Source organism: Mytilus trossulus, chromosome 10 (assembly GCF_036588685.1).
Source record: "Mytilus trossulus isolate FHL-02 chromosome 10, PNRI_Mtr1.1.1.hap1, whole genome shotgun sequence".
NCBI lineage: Eukaryota > Metazoa > Mollusca > Bivalvia > Mytilida > Mytilidae > Mytilus > Mytilus trossulus.
The window spans coordinates 40,364,886-40,386,626 of record NC_086382.1 but is presented as its reverse complement, the minus strand read 5'-3'; the positions used below and the strand labels follow the sequence as shown (position 1 = coordinate 40,386,626).

General features: G+C 31.8%; 1 protein-coding gene across 1 annotated transcript in view; it reads left to right on the top strand.

The window, feature by feature from the left end:
• The first annotated feature begins 10,357 nt into the window (after positions 1-10,357).
• Positions 10,358-21,741, top strand: part of LOC134687902 (uncharacterized) — a 37,952-nt gene continuing 26,568 nt past the window's right edge. The window contains exon 1 of the mRNA XM_063548360.1: positions 10,358-11,711. Coding sequence (XP_063404430.1) covers positions 10,358-11,711 — 1,354 coding nt within the window. The remainder of the gene's footprint in view (positions 11,712-21,741) is intronic.

Here is a 21,741-nt window from a genome sequence, read left to right as displayed (position 1 = left end):
CAATGTTGGATTTAATCAAAAGTAGGGTTTTTAAAGTCATATAATCTACAAAATATATCCAATAGTCGCTCTTTGCAAAGGTTTATGCTGAATATAATGAAAGATGCATGATTATAACACCTTAACACATAATTCAGCCATTGATCTTGGGCTGATTTAAGTATAATGTCCGCATATTTAATTTTACCGGAAGTGGTGCATATTTTTATTTTTAGATTGCCGCTCTATCTGAAATCAAAGAGTAACAATAGATGAAACGTTGTGCCAAGTTTCAAGCTTGTGTTATGATGTGCACAACTTATACGAAGCCGCCGAAATATAATTCAGAAAAGCGATAACGACGTATGACATTTATAACATGTTGTTTTGGATATTTAAAAAATTTTACGAAAATATTTAAAGTTTAAATATTTTCGTAAAATTTTTTAAATATCCAAAATTTTCATAAAGTCTCTGTTGTATCCGTAAATTTCATTGATTTTTGAAATTATATCGAAACAATTTCAATATGTTCATCAAAATATATGACAATGCTTACATTTTTGACTTCGATTCGTTCAAACATTATAGACATGACAACGTGATATAAAATTGATGCGACCATTTTAATCATTATCAGTCCCCACATAGGCTTAAGATTACATCCCATAGATTAAAGTCTTTGGAAATAATGTCACTAGCATGTTGTAACATGAAGTAAATGCATCGTCTGTCTGTTAGGTACTTTGAAAAAAAATCAGACAATTAATACAGAGCATTTTTTTTGGATAATATCTATATTATCTACTTCCATGCCATTGTCATTTGCACTGGCTATTTGAATAATGACACTTAGGGGATCATCAGACATATTGACCCAGTTGTAGTTAAAAAAAATTATAGTACAATTAAGAAATATAGTACCAGATGTGGATGCTGACAGTTAGTATCATCAATGATGATTGAGACAAAAAAAAAAAAAACCCAATTAGTGTAAAAAGTAAAAAACAAATGAAGCCGAATTTAATTTAACTAAAAACTGGTCCAGGTTTATCATTTATCGAACACGGTTCCTTGTGTATAACCAAATGGAGAGACAAAGACAAGTATACAGCATCATATCCTAGAAGTTCAAAGCTAAATTACTCCTATTCAGATAAAGTCAGAGAAAAATAATTATGTCAGAGTTTGATCGCTTTGTTGTGATTGACACATTCCGGGAAGGTATTTATTTTTGTAAAAATCTAGTAATGAGTTAAAAATTGAGGGCATACGATACAGTTTCGATCCCACAATAGATGTTAATTTCTTTGTCATTTGGTCTCTTGTGGAGCGTCGTCTCATTGACAATTATATCACATTTTATTAAATAGATAAACTAAAGTACACAAAACGCAACATAGCAAAATGAAGAATTGGCAACATAAAACTCCCACCTAACACTCAGGTTGATCTCAGATGCGCCGGAAGGGTAAATAGATCCTGTTCAACACGTGGCAACCGTTTTAATGCTCATTTTAGTACGAACGGCATCATTGTTACGACATCAAATAAATATCCGCTACCATCTGTGAAACGGATATTCCATAACGGTCAACAAGACGTGATGGCGTCCGTAAAAATTCACGAAGGAAACATTTCAACTTCACGATTGGTTTAATAGTTAAATTATGAGCAGCAACCTTCTACCAAGAGAAGCATGATCGAAAAAACAAGCCCTGGAATTATTGATCAATTTGGAGATAAATACAGATAATGTTGAAAAGTTACTACAATGTACGTAAAAATGCGCAGTTTACAATTTGGAAGCTTGAAAATCATTTCTTTGTGGTAAAACTTTGTTTTCAACCGACCCTTAATGTAATTTTCTAGCTGTAAGTCAACTTATGAGGCACCCATCTGTTTCTGTAGTATTCGTTATCTGTACATCGATATGATAGATGCATTCAACATAACTACTTAATTTAAATTATTTAGCGACAAAACACTATCTAAAAGCAGAGGATAAAGTTAAAGGATACTGCTTACTTCTTTTATATCTTCTTAAGAAGTTTCTATATGAGGTCAGTCTGATAAAAAGAAAGTTGGTTCCCATTGGAATGGCGATAGTTTGTTGAAAATCACACCCTCAAAACGTAACATATATAGTGTCTATCAACAAATCAAGCGTATGAATTCAGTTTCAGAAATTTTTAATCTTAGAATCAGAGTGATTTATTCAAAGTAGGATTGATCCCTTCCTCAGACAAAATACCTTTATCTAAGTTAGCCATTCATTTTTAGGAAACAAAGTAATAGCAACTCTTTCTATTTGTGTTTTGGTACAAGTTATTCTACTTTCGGGGAAAATAAAGGTATTTACCAGTGACTGATTTATTAATAACTTAATAATGAATTTATAATATTTTTTTTTTGTAAATACGTTGTTGTAGTTCTTAGTTGTTTCTTTAATATTTGTTTTGTATATAAATCAAGCTATTAGGTTTCTAGTTTTGGCTAAGTAGCATTATGAATAATAATATCCTATCTGGGCTTTAATACCACAATGAAAATATTGTTTTAAGGGAAAATGTAACAAGGTTCAATTTTCTGCGTTGTCTTATTGGCAATCAACCACATGTATCCCCTTATATCTAAATAAATTATGTATAAAGATATCTAAAAAAAATGTTTATTAATTTTAAATTAAATGCGACAGTCAAAATATAATTCTGATACAAATCAGCAGCATTTATTTAAAAAGCAATAATAAAAGTATTAGGCAAGGACAATGATCAAATATCATATCAATTACAAACGTTTGCAGTGTTACGCCTTTTTACGAGCACATATTGTGCCCTCCTTTTCTGCTTTGTAAGAAATGAATAAACAGAAGTAATAGTACTATATTGGACGAACCTGCATATATTGATCGAGAGCAATACCAATTTTAAGTACATGCAAAGCACTATAAAATTTATCAATATATTTGATTATCAATACTAAAATTTCTGCTTTAAAATATATTTTATAATCAGTTGAAGAAGGACGTGAGTGGTCACATGATCTTTGCTCTGATTTCAGTGCTGCAGCCGATGATGAATGTAAGAAAAGAAAAGTCATATCTTAAATGATTTCGATTCTCACTTCAGTCTTTTAAGTGGAATGAGACAACGGAATTTAGAAGCAAATCGAACCTACCTAACATGTGTGTAATTTGAATACACAGCTTCAGTGACGACGTACTAGAGCGATACAGAAAAATTTAAAACTCGGACCACTCGGCCATCGAGGCCCCTCTTAATGTTGTGACTTTTAATAAACAAAAAAATAATAGATTTACAAACCTTCTCGTTTCATTTAATGGGATATGATAACCTATTCAGTGTGATGCTTTCACCATATACCTTGCCTTCATATAAATTATGTATTCACAATCCGATGCACTTGTCACTATATTACATAGCCGACTATTCAGTGTGTGTTTTCTCCTTGTTGAAGGCCAAACCTTTGCCTATTGAGGCTTATATTCATTTTTGTGGACAGTTATCTCATTGGCAATCATATCACATCTCCTTATTCCTATATTAACAGAAAGGTGATCAATAACGTTGAACATTGTATTAGATTGTATTTCTAGATATACATTTTTCGATGTTGCGACTGGTAATTACTGAGCTCAAAGATTTAATCAATAATTTATAATTTATATTTTTTTATTGTTCAGGTGTTTCAGATTGTTGAATAGTACATTTTAATACCAGTCTTTGATTGTCACTGACCGTACGCTCTAAATACCCTTATTAAAGTTCGTAGTTTGACATATGCAAGTTAAGATTAAGATATAATGTCTAATAGTAAATTTGTATAATCTGCTCTAACACCCTTACCTGATTCAAAAACCTTAAAGGCTATTTCCTAACTGATAAACAAAATCATTTCTTTTTATACTACTTTATGTTGCAGACAATGACACACTTTCTTCATTATATATCCATAATGAGTTTAGCAACTCATTATTTCCGTACACTATTTCAGAACAAAATTGAAAATGAATAGTGTTAACCCAAAACTCTTCACGTGTTAAATTTAAAGATAAAATTTCACAACTCAAAACTTCCTTAATATATACTACTATCCATTAATTTGATAAGTATGGTATTTGTCACCGTTATCGTTATCAGCCTTTAATCATAAAATTATCATCCACTTGAGGTAACGGTGTGTCCGTAACAACAGAGATACTGACGAGGAATCAGATAAAATGGCTTTAATGTATGTACTTTTTGTACTATAATTAGGTTTTAAAGGAAGTTTTTCGATATAAGATCCTATTATTTTCATTTAAATGACCATTTGCCAGTACTAACTATATAATAGATATTCGAAGATGTGGTTTGAGTGCCAATGAAACAACTTATACAAGACAGTAACAATCAAAACCAAGGAGTAAAAAAAGACTCATAAAACCAAAAGACATTTGCATCAACAGTTATCAATAATAAATAAGAAACAACACGAACTATACTGAAAACCGGGAGTGCAATCAGGTTCTACGGAAGGGTAAGCATTTTCTGCACTGGTCGTGTAATTTCTTAGTTCAGTTTGGTAATGATGGAAGGTTGTTATGACTGAGATAGTATATCAGATATGATTTCTGACACACTTTTGTCATAATAGCTCATGACGGCGACCGTAAAATTACTTGACCTTAATTTGATTGATTCATAGAAATATATTTATACAACTTATAAAAAGTAAACCATTATAGGTCAAGGTACGGCCTTCAACACGGAGCCTTTGCTTACACCTGTTACACATTACACCGAACAACAATTCATATATAAGGGCCACCAAAATTACTTTAATCTGTAAAACAATTATAAGGGGAAAACCAACTCTCTAATCTATATAGAAACGAGGAACGAGAAACACTTGTTAACAACATCAACAAACAACAACCACTGAACATCATATTCCTGACTTAAGACAGGTGCAAACAATTGCAGAGGGGTTTAACCAGGCGGAAACCCTGTTGAAGAATAACAAAAGAATCGAAGCCCTTTGTTAGAGAATGCAATAAATGCTTACTGTAATGTTAACTATAGTAACACAATTTTTAAAACTTTATAGAAACAAATAAAAGGACAATTTTCTTCTCAATTATGAAGTGTTTTGTTTTGAAAATATCATTTGCATCAGTTTTCAGTTCATCTATTGCATAGTAACAATTAGATATCAAATTGTCGACATGGATATCTATCACGTTGGATGTAAAATATACACAACCTTCGGTTTAAAACAAAAATACCACAGACGGAGAACATATCATGTAATTTCTGTGTCGCCCTTCCATTATTAGACGTAAGAAAAACAGAAAAAAATGGATAACAATTGTATCGAAAAGAGAAAATCGAGTGCACCTTTTTATGTGAGGGCGTGTTTGAGGTGTATATTTTGAATCACCATTGGAATTGCTACGGCCGTCGGGAAAAGACGGTTTCTTTCGTCAAATGAAAGGACACGGCGGGAATCGGCAAAAAAATGATGGAGAATATAAACGGAAAGGTGGTCGCCGCCTAGTTGAGCTTTCTTTACTGGCCGAAGCTTTGAAAGCTTGCGTGGGTTGTGGCTCAAACTTAAAATTGCATAATACAATCAACGAACAAAGATTTGGATTTTGCAGTATTCTGAACATTTTTTGTGAACGATGTGGATACTTTACTACAATACCAACCAGCATAAGACATTTCACTGGACAACGAGGACCTGGCGCATTTGACATAAATACGAAAATGGCACTTTGTATGATAATACAAAATAAATCGCATCTTTAATTTATATTAGCGTAATCCCATATTTAATAATTGCTTAATTTTAATCCCCCCCCCCCCGCATCATAAACTGCAATCATCTCGATCATTATAGACCATCCGTTATTTTAAAATAATTTCAATACAGTATAGAACAACGCGAACAGATACGTAATGATTGATTATTGCAATTTTTACATAAGAATGCAACACAAATCTCGGGTCAGATTCTATTATATTAAGATATCAAAGTTACAGGTTGACTTTATATCATGAAAAAAAATCATGAGTTTGTGTGTTCGAATAGTTATTTTTTTACTAAAAGTAAAGAATGTATATCTTTGAATATATTTTTTTTCGTGTGTGATAACTATGGTTTATAATCTTCAACCACTGAAATTTTAGTCTGCCCTTCCACGAAATATTTAATTAAATTTTTTTTTTATGTTTCGGAATTTTCGAAAATTCCACCTGACCACCGATCAAACAATAGTTTTAAGTTGAACCAATGCAGCCAAGTTAATAAGATAATGCTCATTTGCTAGTAGATACATTTGTCTTTTAATGTACAACTGACATATAAGGATCGTTATGGTGATATCTGGATAAAAACTGAAAATTACCTCTTATCTATGAATAAAATCACATTACTCCGAAACGTGATATCTTAAATCTATAAAAATCGAAAGGGGAACTTATACCAATAGCTATACACGAATCAACAAAGTGTCTGGAAAATTGGTGTAAGGGTTTTTGAGTTACTGTCCTCCTTTTTTATAAAACAAAAACTCAGAATCTTAAAATCTTAAATTCATAAGAAACGTTAGAGAGCTCACATGAATTTTCAATAAAACTTTTAATAAAAATTTGTCACAACTTTTTTGAATTTTTTATCCTCAACGCTCTTCAATTTTGTATTTGTTTGGTTTGATAAATATTTGATATGAGCGTCACTGCTGATCCTCATTTTGACGAAACGCGCGTTCAAGCGTTTTTGTGTTATTGTCTGAGATATTGACGACAGACTGAATGACGGTTTATCATAAAACTTCCCATAATCGGGTATATGAAATTAATAGGTTTGACGCAAAGCTCCTAACTCAGGAAATTTAGTAACGGCATATCCCTTCCGAAATCTTCCCTAATATTTATGTAATGGAGCAGTTTACCTGTGTCCTATTATTGACACGTTTTTAACTATAAATCAAATTGTGGAATTCAACGTGTTGACATGTTATTATCTTTGAAGTTTATTAGTAGTTGTTTCAAAATGATAACACAAATCTTGTGATACTGATAATGTGATGAGTTTTATTTGTTTTTCATGTAATCGATTTTGTTCTCATTTGAATTATGAAAAATACGGAAAAATTAAAAAAAACAACCTTGGCATGATACAAATAATATTGTTTCTATCCAGATAAACAATTTGTTATCAATAATAACAAATTCAGCGATACACATTTGCCTACATTTCAAGTTTAAACAATAACAATCGTTTTTCCGCGCAATTTATTAGTTGTATCCCTTAATACATCTGGTTTTAACCTCAGAACAGTTGCCTTAGTGTACACACCACGGGGATATACATAGATGCATGATCACACAAGACAATAATGAACCTAGTTAAATGATTACATTACAGAAACATAAAATAAGTACAATTTGAACATTATAATTTGAAATTTCAAACATCAATAACAATTTGGAAACGCGAATAGTTATCCAAAAAACGAAATATAGTAAGCTTAAATACATGATTTGGAAACACAACTGCAAAATATTGATAATTTCAATCAAGGATTACCGAGAAACTGAGTGAGTCAATACCAATATTCATCAATCTTCAAAGACCCAAATATTATAAAACATCTTTAGCTTTTCATGATGAATATGTTGTTGTTGCAGATAAACCCTCAAACCCTCAAACAACATCGTTAATGTGTTGAAGCACATCACATTATATGCCTGATAAATGTATGTCGCATTTGGAATCTCAACGTATACCCAATGGCAATTAAAAAGAAAAAAATCCAAAGAGATTCTACAGGTGGCCTCAGTCAGATTGAGTTTTTTAAATACAACCAAAGATCGTTTAAAGTACATAAATCTAAGACTCTTGTCAAAGTATTAAAAAAAAACTTTTCTACACTTTACACACATAATTTCCATTCCAAACCAAAGGACACATTGAAAGAGTTGTATTCATAAAATAGAACGGATAATATAGATACATATATCTTGTCGGAGGAAGGTTAGGAAAATGACTGATCGTTAACAAAAAAGCATGTAAGGTGAATTACGTCTCTCGCACAGAAAGCATGAAATGCATGGTTCTGTCTCCGATATATGATTTTTGTTTATTGTTTTATTGTATTAGTATAGATGAGACCAATGATTTTATACCATTTCAATTGATTCATATTTTGGCATTTAAAAATGTAACAAACACTTTACATGTTTAGTGAATCTCAAGCGCTTCCTGAATTCATTCAGAATGCTGAACCCCTCATGTAAATACTAACAAAAAAACATACTCCAAGAAAAATAATACAAATGAGGAATAGTAAAAACATCTAGGTTTAACTTTGATTTAGAAGTTGAAAATTGATATAAAAAATAATCTAAATCAATCAACAATACATTTAAGAGTGTTTGTTGATGTTTACGAGGAACGCTGAAACAGACCAATTTGAAAGCCAGGGATGCTTAAATACTTGCAACAAACAAAGGTTTGAAAAGAATAGCCAAAACAATATGATCTTGATTTTATTTTAGAGGGTTGAAAACTTGGATTATAGCGAAGATTTTTCTGTTTATTACCACTTGCGCACACATGGAGAAATTAATAATCACAAAAAATAAAATAGAAATAATCAAAATTAAGATCTACCAGAATAATTTAAAAGACAGTATAACTGACATTTTCAATCAAATATTATCGTTTGACGGTATTTATGCTTTCACTATTGTATTGGTCAGCCGACAACCCGTTGTTTAAACTAGAGAAATAAAATAATGAAAATAATTCTATATAAAATCGTCTAAACTAGTTAAAGATATTGACAATCCGAAAACTGAATGCTGAGTAATACAAGTATTTGATATGTGTATATCCGAAAGCTTTCAGTAAAAATACGAGTCTTGTTCAAAAGTAAAATATATATTGAAATCAATAAGTGTGAATACATAATGTTAAGGTAGCTGTGTTGTCTAAATTTTTGACGATTTCTTCTGTAAAAGACTTTTTGGCTAACATACGTTCAAATTACAATATAAACACTTGGGGTCACAAAACCTACTTTGTCATTAAAATACATTGAAATTAACACAATCACATTCATTATATTTGTTTTATAGGAGGAACTTTATTTTTTAAGGATATATCAAACGATAAAATGGGCTAAAACTCAAAGATTTTTTTTTTTAAATTACTTCTCAAATAGTAAATAAAAATAGGGGATTACGGGTCTTATATCTTTGAAAAATCCCGAAAGCACCAACTGGCCTATCAAATTCAATATAATTATCTGCCCAGATAGAACATTAAATTAATTCAAATCCGCTGAAACCCTTAAATTTGAAAGCTTCTTACATACTTGTGGATCTATATGACCAACAGTGACCCCAAAGTCTCAAATATTCATATAGGCTTTACTATTAAAATAATTTTGAAATGAAATAGGAGACACATATTTTTTTTGTTGGAAATGCAATAAATTTTAAGTACTGCATTTTTATATTTTGGCCGGAGATATTTGTTAAACTGTTTCGAACGTTTGAAAGTTGTGTTGTGTCGTTGTTCTCCTCTTATATTTAATGCGTTTCCCTCAGTTTTAATTTGTTATCCCGATTTTGGTTTGTTCATGGAGTTATGAGTTTTGAACAGCGGTATTCTACTGTTGCCTTTATTTCCCGCAAAATATGAGTCGTTGATACTAGAAACATTTTCACGAACATTTATACAGTTTTATCTGAACCAACAAATGCATTGACTACAAACCAGTAAAAGTCTGAAATGGCCTATATCTGTACTCGACTGTACTGATTTTTACTCGACCAGTCTGAAATTGTCTGAAATTTACTTGATTATACTTGACTGTAGTCTGAACCATACTGAACAGTCTGAATTTGTACTTGACCAGATTTAACCATTTTATACGAGTCTGAACCATGCTCGACCTAGTCTGAACCATACTCGACCTAGTCTGAACCATACTCGACCAAGTTTTGACCAACATAGACCTATTATTTGTATCTATCAACTAAATTTTATCAACTTAGGAAATATTTTTTAATAATAAGGAACTTTGAACAACAATTTGAAACTAAAAATGTACTCAATATAGTATTAAAATTAAAGTTTCACAATAATAAACAACAACTTTCAATATTTTTCGAAATTTAATGAATTTTTCCGAAGCATTGTATGGTAATTGGACTTATATATATATACAAATCTGTCCACTGCTACTTCCCAAACATTCAACAATTTATCTTCTGAAGAAAACGAAGCTGTGCGGTTACTTAAAAACAGAGACGACATTATAATTAAACCAGCAGATAAAGGTAGAGCTGTTGTCCTCATGGACAGATGTGACTACATTCAAGAGGCGGAACGTCAACTCTCTGATGAGAGATTCTATAAGAAATTAGACTCTGACCCCACCCCTCAATTTAACACAGAGATCACCACAAACCTGAAAAACATGTGTGAACAGGGACACATTGATGAAACCACATTTAAATATCTAAAACCGGAAAAATCAAAGCCGGGGCGTTTCTATCTACTGCCCAAAATACATAAAGTCAATAATCCAGGTAGACCAATTGTTTCCGCCAATGACCACCCTACAGAAAAAATATCAGAATTTATTGACTTTCATCTCCGACCACACGTAGAAAATTTACCATCATATATTCAAGACACAACACATTATCTTAAAAAAATGGAATCTTTGAACCCTCTCCCACCTGAAACGATCCTTGTCTCGCTTGATGTTACCTCCCTCTATACTAATATCCCCCATGACGATGGTATAGAAGCCTGTAGGGAAATCTGGAACTCTCGTAACACCTTACATCCACCAACTGAATGTCTCATCCAGCTTCTTACTTTGGTATTAAAATGCAATAACTTCACATTCAATGGTGAGCACTTTCTCCAAGTTAATGGAACAGCAATGGGAACAAAGATGGCCCCGTCTTATGCCAATATATTTATGGGGAAATTAGAACAGAGAATTCTCAATTCTTTTCTTTATCAACCCCTCTCTTGGTTCCGATTTATTGACGATATTGACATGAAGTGGGATAATACTGAACAAGAACTAGATTTGTTTATTCAACATGCCAACGATGCCCATCCCTCAATAAATTTCACATATGAAATCTCTGACTCTAAGATCACATTTCTTGACACTACAACGCAATTGAGGGATGGAAACATATTTACAGATCTGTATTGCAAACCCACAGACAAACATCAATATCTGTCTCCTTCAAGTTGTCACCCTAAACATTGCACCAAGAGCATTCCCTACAGCCAGGCCATACGAATAAAAAGGATTTGCTCCATCAACGATGTTGTCAAAAAACGACTACAAGAACTTCGCGGTCACCTAAAACATCGGGGCTACAAAAGGAAAGACATTGATAAAGGTTTTTCTCGTGCTAGCAACATCAGCCGAGATGAACTTTTACAATATAAAGTCAAAAAGGTCAACAGGAGGGTGCCTTTTGTGTTGAATTACCATCCAAAATTTGACAACTTGTCTCACCTTATCCGCGAAAGTTGGAAAGATATCGAAAAACATCATAAACTATCCAAGATCTTTCCCGAGCCACCTGTACTGGCTTTCCGCAGGCCCAAAAGCCTTAAAGACTTGCTGGTGAGAGCTGAGTTATGCTCTCAAGCAGGCTCTTCGTCAGTGGGCTCTTGTAAGGGTTGTGGAAACAAACGATGTCTGACTTGCAAACAAATACTGGATACCCATACTTTTAACAGTCACTCCACTGGTACAGAATACACCATATTTTGCAATGTTAATTGCAAGACTACAAATGTTGTGTATCTCCTACAGTGTAAATGTGGTAAACAGTATGTTGGCGAGTCAGAGCAGCCGTTTCACAAACGAATGAACGGTCATCGTAGCGACTACCAATGCAAGCCAGACCTCCCTCTTAGTCGACATTTGAGATCCCCTGGCCACACTAAGGCAGATCTCAATCGACTGACCATTACTATCATTGACCACAACTCTGCTTGGTCTAGGGAGGATAGACTTACTCGGGAAAGATTTTGGATAAGAAAATTAACAACTTTGGCACCAAATGGGATAAATGAAAAGATGTAATTCGACACCATGCAGTGCTTCACATCTGGGTTATATTACTTATTATTACAGTCCCCGTTTGTATTTCTATCCTTACTCATTTCTAAAATATATCTGTTGAATATAACAATCTAAATTGCTTAATTTTTTGAGGGATGTATAAGTACCAAGCCACGTCCAACTATTTTACTTTAGTCAAAATTTGTTATTTTTTTTAAACGGCCGTTTGTTTTAAACATCGCAGACTCTAATGTAACTACACTATAGTTGTTAAATCTGAAAAATTTAGAAATTTAGACCGTTCAGTGCTGTTTATTTAGAAATAAGACCGTTCAATGCTGTTTATTTGGAATTCTTATTGACGCAATCTTTCTTGTAACATCATAATTATCGACTCTGTTAAAGCTTTAGAATTGTGCTAGTTCACATTGCACATTATTATTTTTATTTCAAACATTTATTTGAACTCTCTGATGTAATTAGTCATATAACCTATTTCATATTCAACATACTTTTGCAATGATGCAAGCGTCTTAACTGATGTTCGGTTTGCCTATTTTATTGTATAAATTTCAAGATTTAGTAAAAGTTTAATCTAAGAAGACTTAAAGATGATTCATTTAACATCAGAATCTGACTGACGAAGGATATCTGTTATCCGAAATATTTATAAATAATTACATTTATAGTTCCTTTTTGTGTTATTGGTGTTGTTATGTACACTTTTTAGGCGTTTATATAATTTATTTTATTGTGTACATGTATCGTTACTTGTAACGATCCAGCGCCCTCGTGGGAAAAATCGTTGACTATTATTCAGACGTTTTATATATATATATATATATCAAATAGTCAATAACACAACTTCATAAATTTACAAAAATTAGATCCTTTAAAAAAAAAAATAGTTTTATTAAACCAAGAATTTAATATAATCATGATAATAGAATTTCCATAGCAATATTTGATAACCTTTAAAAAAAAGAAATGTGTTTCAAAGTAACAGGAAAACATAATTTCAATTAATTGAAGTACTTTTTGTCAAATTAAAGACATGGCATACATGAAGCACTTTTATATGGCCTAATTACCTCAGTACATGTGTTGTTTACAGGTAAAAAGAAAGCCCTGTTTTCTTAAGTTCGTATATTACTTATCTAGCCTTGTTTTTTTCAAGTTTAACAGGGTGTTGCAATTTTGAATAAATTTTATTTAGAATTTTAGAAATACCTCTGACCAGGTGTGATCTTATTTATTAGTTTGCCCCAAGCAGAGATAATACTTAATATTTCATCACTAATCAGAAGAACAATTTTATTTATTTCTTGAATTTTATCCCTTTTTGATATACGGGTGCCGCATGTGGAGCAGGATCTGCTTACCCTTCCGGAGCACCTGAGATCACCCTTAGTTTTTGGTGGGGTTCGTGTTGTTTATTCTTTAGTTTTCTATGTTGTGTCATGTGTACTTTTGTTTTTCTGTTTGTCTTTTTCATTTTAAGCCATGGCGTTGTCAGTTTGTTTTAGATTTACGAGTTTGACTGTCCCTTTGGTATCTTTGGTCCCTCTTTTATATATAATATATTTTTGTTATCCAAAATATAATAAAAGATATATTTCCAATAAAAGGTTAAACAATTTATAAATTTTGTTGGCTGTTGTTATATATATCAGTTAAAAAGAAATTTATTTAAACAGCTAAAAAAGTAGAGGGTATTTGGTCTAGTATGGTTCAGACTGTTCGAGTATTGTTCAGACCTTTGGTTAAGTATGGTTTAGACTGGAAAAATATGTCTAGTTCAGGTCGAGAAAGGGTTAAGACTGTTTCAGACTGGTCGAGTAATGGTTCAGACTATTTTCAACGGCAAAAATAAGGGTAAAGTATGATTCAGTACAGTCGAGTATGGTTCAGACTGAAGTCGAGTAATGTCAATTAAAAGTCAGACCAATTCAGACTGGTCGAGTACAGGTATAGGTCATTTCAGACTTAAATGGTTTGTAGTGATTCTTTACATGTATTTATCTTTAAATGCTAAATAAATAAAACAAATTGAATCACAACAAAACATAAAAAAAACTTAGCTATTCAATATATTCTTGTTTTCATAACAGTAAAATTGAGAATGGAAATGGGGAATGTGTCAAAGAGACAACAACCCGACCAAATAAAAAACAACAGCAGAAGGTCACCAACAGGTCTTCAATGTAGCGAGAAATTCCCGCACCCGGAGGCGTCCTTCAGCTGGCCCCTAAACAAATATATACTAGTTCATTGATAATGAACGCCATTCTTATTTCCAAATTGTACACAAGAAACTAAAATTGAAATAATACAAGACTAACAAAGGCCAGAGGCTCCTGACTTGGGACAGGCGCAAAAATGCGGCGGGGTTAGTGCTTACATTATATATGTTATCATGTACTTAAAATCCATGGATATCATTTTTTTTTATGTTTCTGTGTTCTTGATAAATTATTATGTTACAAATAGTTGTAGTCATACACTGCATAGCTAGTTAAACTTTTGCTATATGAATCATGACTGCTACGACAAACCTTAGAACAGAAGTCATGTTCAGCTAAAAGACTTTGTTCTCTAATTCTTTTCTATATACCAGCGATGAGGTTAACTTGACCCCAGTCTTAATTACAAGATGAACTTCCATGATTTAACACGATCTGGTCTGCTTCAAACTTAAGTTTATTTGTCAATTCGACTGCCTTGAATCGACTGATCATGAAGGAAATAGATAAAATGTCATTGTTTCTTAATATTAACACATCACAAACAAATACATAAGTGTCGATGTTGATTTTAAAAATTACCACAATTTTAAAACACAAACGAGATTTCTGTCAAAAGAAGACTTGTCACAGGTACTGGTTAAAAGCTGACATATCCACGAGTCTGCTCTTGGGTAGACCTCTCTATGGACTAGTTTATGGATGGACTCAAATGCATGCACCCGATGCTTATAATATTATATTAAGTTATTGAATTCCTTGTCATCTTGACTTAATACCATGCTCGTAACTATAGCTCATACACATGTACACATATGTAATATATTTGAATTACCCTATATTTTTTCTATCAAATATGTATAAATGTCAATCTTTCCCCTCCCTCAACTACCTCTATTTATTAAACGCATCTTAGTTGAAGACGTTAACACAATACTAAACAAACGACTACAATATTATCATTCGAAAACTTATCTGAATCTTTTTGTTCGGTCCAGTCACCTTTGCGTTGTACGGTATGATTCCCATTAACTCAATGTCAACAGATGAACATGACTGAATTTTGTAAATTAAACAACTCTCAATTTGATCTTTTAATAGCTGTCTTAAAATTAAGATAAAGGCTGAATAACGTCTTTAAATGAATTAATTCTTGAAATCCATAATTCGTATTTATGTACATGTATTAATTTTAAATCTTATTTTACTTAACACATGCAAATCGATAGAACAGTTGCTTATTTTATCTAAACAGGTAAATCCCGAGATATTCCGATTGTTGGGTTGACGCTTTGTCATACAATAGACATCACTTTCAATGTGTAATGGGATATAATGAATAAAACAGTTGGGTAACAATAGTAATAGATCTGGTAAATATTCTATTTACAAGACATATCTATATGTTCTTTGAGATATAAAAAAGAAGATGTGGTATCATTGAGAATGAGACAACTCTCCACAAAAAATAAAATGATACAGAATTTAACAACTATAGGTCACCATACGGCCTTCAACTATGAACCCAGCCTATACCGCATAGTCAGCAATAAGAGGCCCCGAAATAAAAAATAAATGTAAAACAATTCAAACGAGAAAAATAACGTCATAATTTATTTACCCAAAAAAAACCATCGAAAAACATAAATAATTATAACAAACACATTAACAGACAACAACCGCTTAATTACAGGCTCCGGAATTGGGACAGGAACTTACATACATAATGTGGCGGGGTTGAACATGTTAGCGGGATCCCAACCTCCCCGAACCTGGAACAGTAGTGGAACATTACAAAATAAGAGTGAAATATAAAAATCAGTTGAAAAAGTCAAAACCATTAAAACGTTCTCCAACAATGTATAATTCTACTTACATTTTGCTTAAATTTTTTCGCTGAACCAATTTGTAAACAATATATCACGACTGAATACCTCACAAATATTTATACTTTTCACTAGTGTCGCTAGTGTCAATTTATCTAAAATGAATATGATAACGTTTTACTTCCGTGTACATGTACGTGAACTTTGATCCATATCTGTGATATCGAGGATGAATAGGACTGATATGGTTTAAGGTGTAACTATATTTGTAGTATACGCAGTAGTTTTGCAGGTGGTTATTCGATAAGAATTGACAGTGCATCACTAGGATAAGAACATCCTTAGATTTTTTTAAATATCATAGTTGTGTGAACAGGAAATTTATTTAAAATTACTATACAATTGATATTCATGTCAATACCGAAGTGCGGACTACTGGGCTGATGATACCCTCGGAGAAAAAACGTCCACTGGCAGTAGCAAGATAAGGTATCCAGTAAATGAATTGATTTTATTGTACATAATCGCCTTACAACTTGGTAAATACTCATGTTACGCGAAATACATCTACGTGATAACATTTTTTCCACTTATAAACTTTACAATAAATTACGGGCATATGCAAATGATCACGCGACACTGAAAACAATGCACTATATATTTTCATACATGGGACATAGATTTGTAAACAGAAATAAAAATAAAGGTAATAAAAAATGGATCACACGCAATCATAATTATTCATACATAAGACAGCTCAACATTAAAATGATTTAAAATCAGTCCTTTTCTAGACTTGTAACTTGATATTTCTTGTTTGCAAGATTGCCATTTAAATTTTCATCAATTTATAATAAACACAAAAATGAAAATTGTCCCCATTATTCAGTGGAGCATGATGTCGGAGTTAATATTTTCATTCATTTAAACTGAAAAGACATCCAAAGATTATGCATGTTGTCATATTAGTATGTCTTTTATCAAATTCAATGTTATCCTCCTCGTGACTAGTTTTCTTATAAACCTTGGTTGACATAATTTGTGGCAATTTGGTTGCCCAAAATAAATTCTTCGGCAGATACACAGAGCATACAACAAAGTGAGTTAGTTTTGGCAGAATTCAATGGCATCTTGTAAAATTTGCCGTGCTCAGAAAAGGAATAAATATGAAGCTCTCCTGTCCAAAATGCTTAACAATTTTATCAAATTTAACAAAGATAGCGTCACAGAAAAGTCTTTTATAAAATTAATAACTTTTGGCGAGCAGTGCTTTAAGTGTCAACATTTTCAAAACATTGTTACAAGATTCTGTGATTTAGTGCACCACACAATGATGTGTTGGTTGAGAGAACATGAGAAATGCAGTCCATACATTTTTTTTTTAAATACCTGATACATTGTTTTGTCTCCTGCGAAGTATTGTTTGACTTTTGTTATGTCTTTATAGAAAAAAGCGTAACTTTATCGATAAAAGAGAGGCAAAAAACATCAAAGGGACATATATACTCGTTTAAGTTTATAAGGTCAAATATAAACGCCATGGCTTAGAAGACGAAACCGACAAGCCGACAAGCAACAGTAAAAAAGACATATAATACTACAGACTGAGCAATACGAAAATGAATCTTTATGTGAAGACGGTGTGTTGACAGAAAAAATAGATCATTACACCAAATACATTAAACAGTGCTTGGGTTAACAGTCAGTATCATGTGTACAATCGAATCATCTATTAATTTCAAAATATAAGAAAGGCATCAATAAAGCATTAATAATCATTTTTTTTTAATTATTTTTGTCGAGAAATGACATTGCTTGTTCTGCAAAAAGGATATAAATTTGATACAAATCCATATTTCTATGAGTTTGGGTCGCAATCCTGTATAATGCAAGTGTAATATAACCTTTCTTACGTCTATGAAACAGACAAACACCCTTCTTTCATTTTGTGAATAATAAATTAACAAAAACATGAAATGATAAGGTTTTCTGGCCCCTTTATTTATTTTTCTTCATAAAAACAACGTTGAGTTATCTATCTGACTTTTTACATGTTTACATCAATTAATTATCCAAATGTAGAGTTTGATATATATAAAACTAATAGTTAGCTCGTATAATTGCTTTGGTCATCTTTACCACTACTGTTATGGAGTGAAGCCTTTTTAAGAATCGTGATATGAACCACATACTAAACAAGTGTTGTCCAATTTGACTAAATATTTTGTTGAAAGTCTATGACATCTTTTGAACATATTACTTAAACATTATTTAATACAAAGGCTCTGTCATTTTAAACTTAACAATATCAGAAGTTATTGCAGAAACCACAGTAAGGAATTTGTCTTATCATATGTAGTTACTTGGCAATGGCAACATGTCATCTTGACTTAAATACCATATTAGTAACTATTGTTCATACCCACACGAAACAGCGAAATCATATTGTGTTATATGTAGTATATTGTATCTATCAAATATGCGTAAATGTAATCTTTAACTTCCCTCAACTACCTTTATTCGGTTAAAGTCGCTCAGTTGAAGATTAATGGATTGCATAATGTTGAACGAATGTTAATGGTTCTCTTCGGGCACTCCGGGTTCCTCCATCAATTAAAAATGACCGCAACGAAATATATAGAAATTGTTTTGGCAACTAGTTATCAAAGGTACCAGGATTATAATTTTACAAGCCAGACGCGCGTTTCGTCTACATAAGACTCATCAGTGACGCTCAGTTAAAAATAGTTTTAAAGTCAAACAAGTACAAAGTTGTAGAGCATTGAAGACCCAATATTCTTAAAAGTTTTGCGAAATTCGGTTAAGGATAACTATGCTTGGGATAAGAACATCCTTAGATTGTCAAAAAAATTATAGTTTTGTAAACAGGACGTTTATTAAAATGACCATATAATTGATTTTTATGTCTACACCGAAGTGCTGACTACTGGGCAGGTGATACCCTCGGGGACGAAACGTCCACCAGTAGTTTTAAAATAGGTATTCATTAATTGAATTGATTTTATTGTACACAACTGCCTTACAACTTGGTTTATACTCAAGTCACTCGAAATATATTTCCGTGTTGACTTGTTTTTATAACCTTAAATGAAAGGTTACATTTTTTTACATTAAATTACGGGCATATACAAATGAGGATGAGAAACACTGACAACAATGCACTGTATCTTTTCGTACATAGGACATATATGTGTAAATGGAAATTAAAATTAAGTGCATATAGATAACAAACAATCATAAGTATTCATGCATAAGATCACATAAGACAGGACAACCTTCAAATGTCTTAAAATCAGCTTTCTTCAAGACTTGTAACTTGTAATTACTTGTTTGCATTAAAATATTCATCAATTTATAATTAAAAAAAATTAAAATTGTCTCCATTATCCAGAGGAGCATGATGTTGGAGTTAATATTTCAATTCATTTATAAACTGAAAAGACATCCAGGGTAGATGCATGTTGTCATATAAGTATGTCTATTATTATATTCAATGTAATCCTCCTCGTGACTACATGTTGTTCATTTAGTGGTTATTATTAAATGTCATCTTATAAACCTTTGTTGACACAATGTTTGGCAATTTGACAAAACAAATTCTTCGGCTAACACAGAGCATACAACAACGTTAGTTAATTTTGGTACTATTCAATGGTATCTTGTAAAATTATGACCATGTAACATTGCCAAATGTGGCATTGCATAGAGAAATGAAAAAGGATTGGAAGTCTGCCGTGTTCAGCAAATAAAGCAGTATGAAAAAAAAGCATAACAATTTTAACATTGGTACTTTCAACTTATTGGGACCGTTTTACGATGACAAAATTCACTTACAATTAAATTATTATATATAACAGATACAAGGTAGAAATTGTAATAACATTAAAAGATGCATACAGAAAACAGTAAACAAAAGGACTTCAAATTTTAAAAAGATTTTTATGGACAATGAACAGAAAATAAAAACGATTCCTTTTTTTTTATGTATTTTCAAGTATTGATAAATAAGTAACACAATCTATATTTACCAATGAAAAATGTTTGACATGTAGAATAAAGAGGTAAATAAATTATTTATAAGTCTAAATATCTTTGGCAAGATTATTAACATTTTACAATTGTATTTTCAATAGGTATACATTTATAAGATTTGAGTTATATTTCATAGGCATATATCAGGTATACGTCATATTTCAATAAATATAAAAATGTCAGATTAAAGTTATCGTATTGATAAACAGGTCAATCATGCAACACAATTAGCTTAGTTACCATTAACTATATGTTTGTATATGATATGATTGTTATTATTATAATTTAAAACAGAAGATACGCATATGAATCATATGAATATCTAATTCAAAGGAAATAGATAATTTGAATTTGAAATAAGACACCAGACTACAAGTATCTTTACTATCATAAAACTTAGACCTATTGATTTTCGACAAAAAAATATTATTGGATTCAAAGTACGAGCGCATACAATATGTTGCTGACTTTTATTGAAAATATATGGTCTGGCAATCAACATCTTATAATTTAGTCGTTATCTCCGTCTATTCTTGATTGTGATATCACCGAAGTGTTTTTTTTTATTTTCTATACACATTTTTTCTTCGAAAACCATAATATATATGAACGAACGAACGCTTTACAAATGCAACACAAACATATCTACAATGTGGAACACAATAAACATCAGACGTTAAATCATCTGTAAACGGCAAAAATCATAAGCGTTACACGATTTAAAACATTTCAATGCGATAACGCTACCTACTGTCCTACTAATTATACATTATGTCCGTAATTGCTGAAATCTATTGTTGATAGATATCAACGACAGTAGTCGTGATTTTTCAGTAGTAAAAGAGCAACAGAAAAAAGATCTTTTGATGAATAATTTCTATCAACAAAAATAATAAGTTGTAATATAATTACTAATGATACAGCTCTTCTTTGTAGACAAAATAACAAAGAAGTTTACAACCAAATGTCATAATATGAGGAATACGAATACCACATAGTAGATAGCAAATAAAAAAACTCGAAAACTATCGGCCTGATTAATGTATTAAACAATAATTGAAACAAATTTGATCAACAGCAGAAAACAAAAACTCTGAATTACAGGCCGACTTTGGACAGACACAGGCTGAGTAAGCGCGACAAACATGTATGTTGGTAATATACTTCTTCCAGTATCTAGTACAGCTGTGTTAATTTATAAAAAAAGAACAAAATATAACAATACGACAGACAGGGCTTAACACATCAGTTCGAAACATAATCACACATACACTCTCACAGAAACACATATTGGAGAGTACTCGAAATGATAAAATATAAAAAAGAAGATGTGGTACAATTGTCAATGAGACAACTGTCTACAAGAGACCAAAAAGACACAGACATTAACAACTATAGGTCACTGTACGGTCTTCAACAACGAGCAGAGCCCATACTGCATAGTCAGCTATAAAAGCCCCCAAAATGACAGTGTAAAACAATTCAAACGAGAAAACTAACGGCCTTATGTATA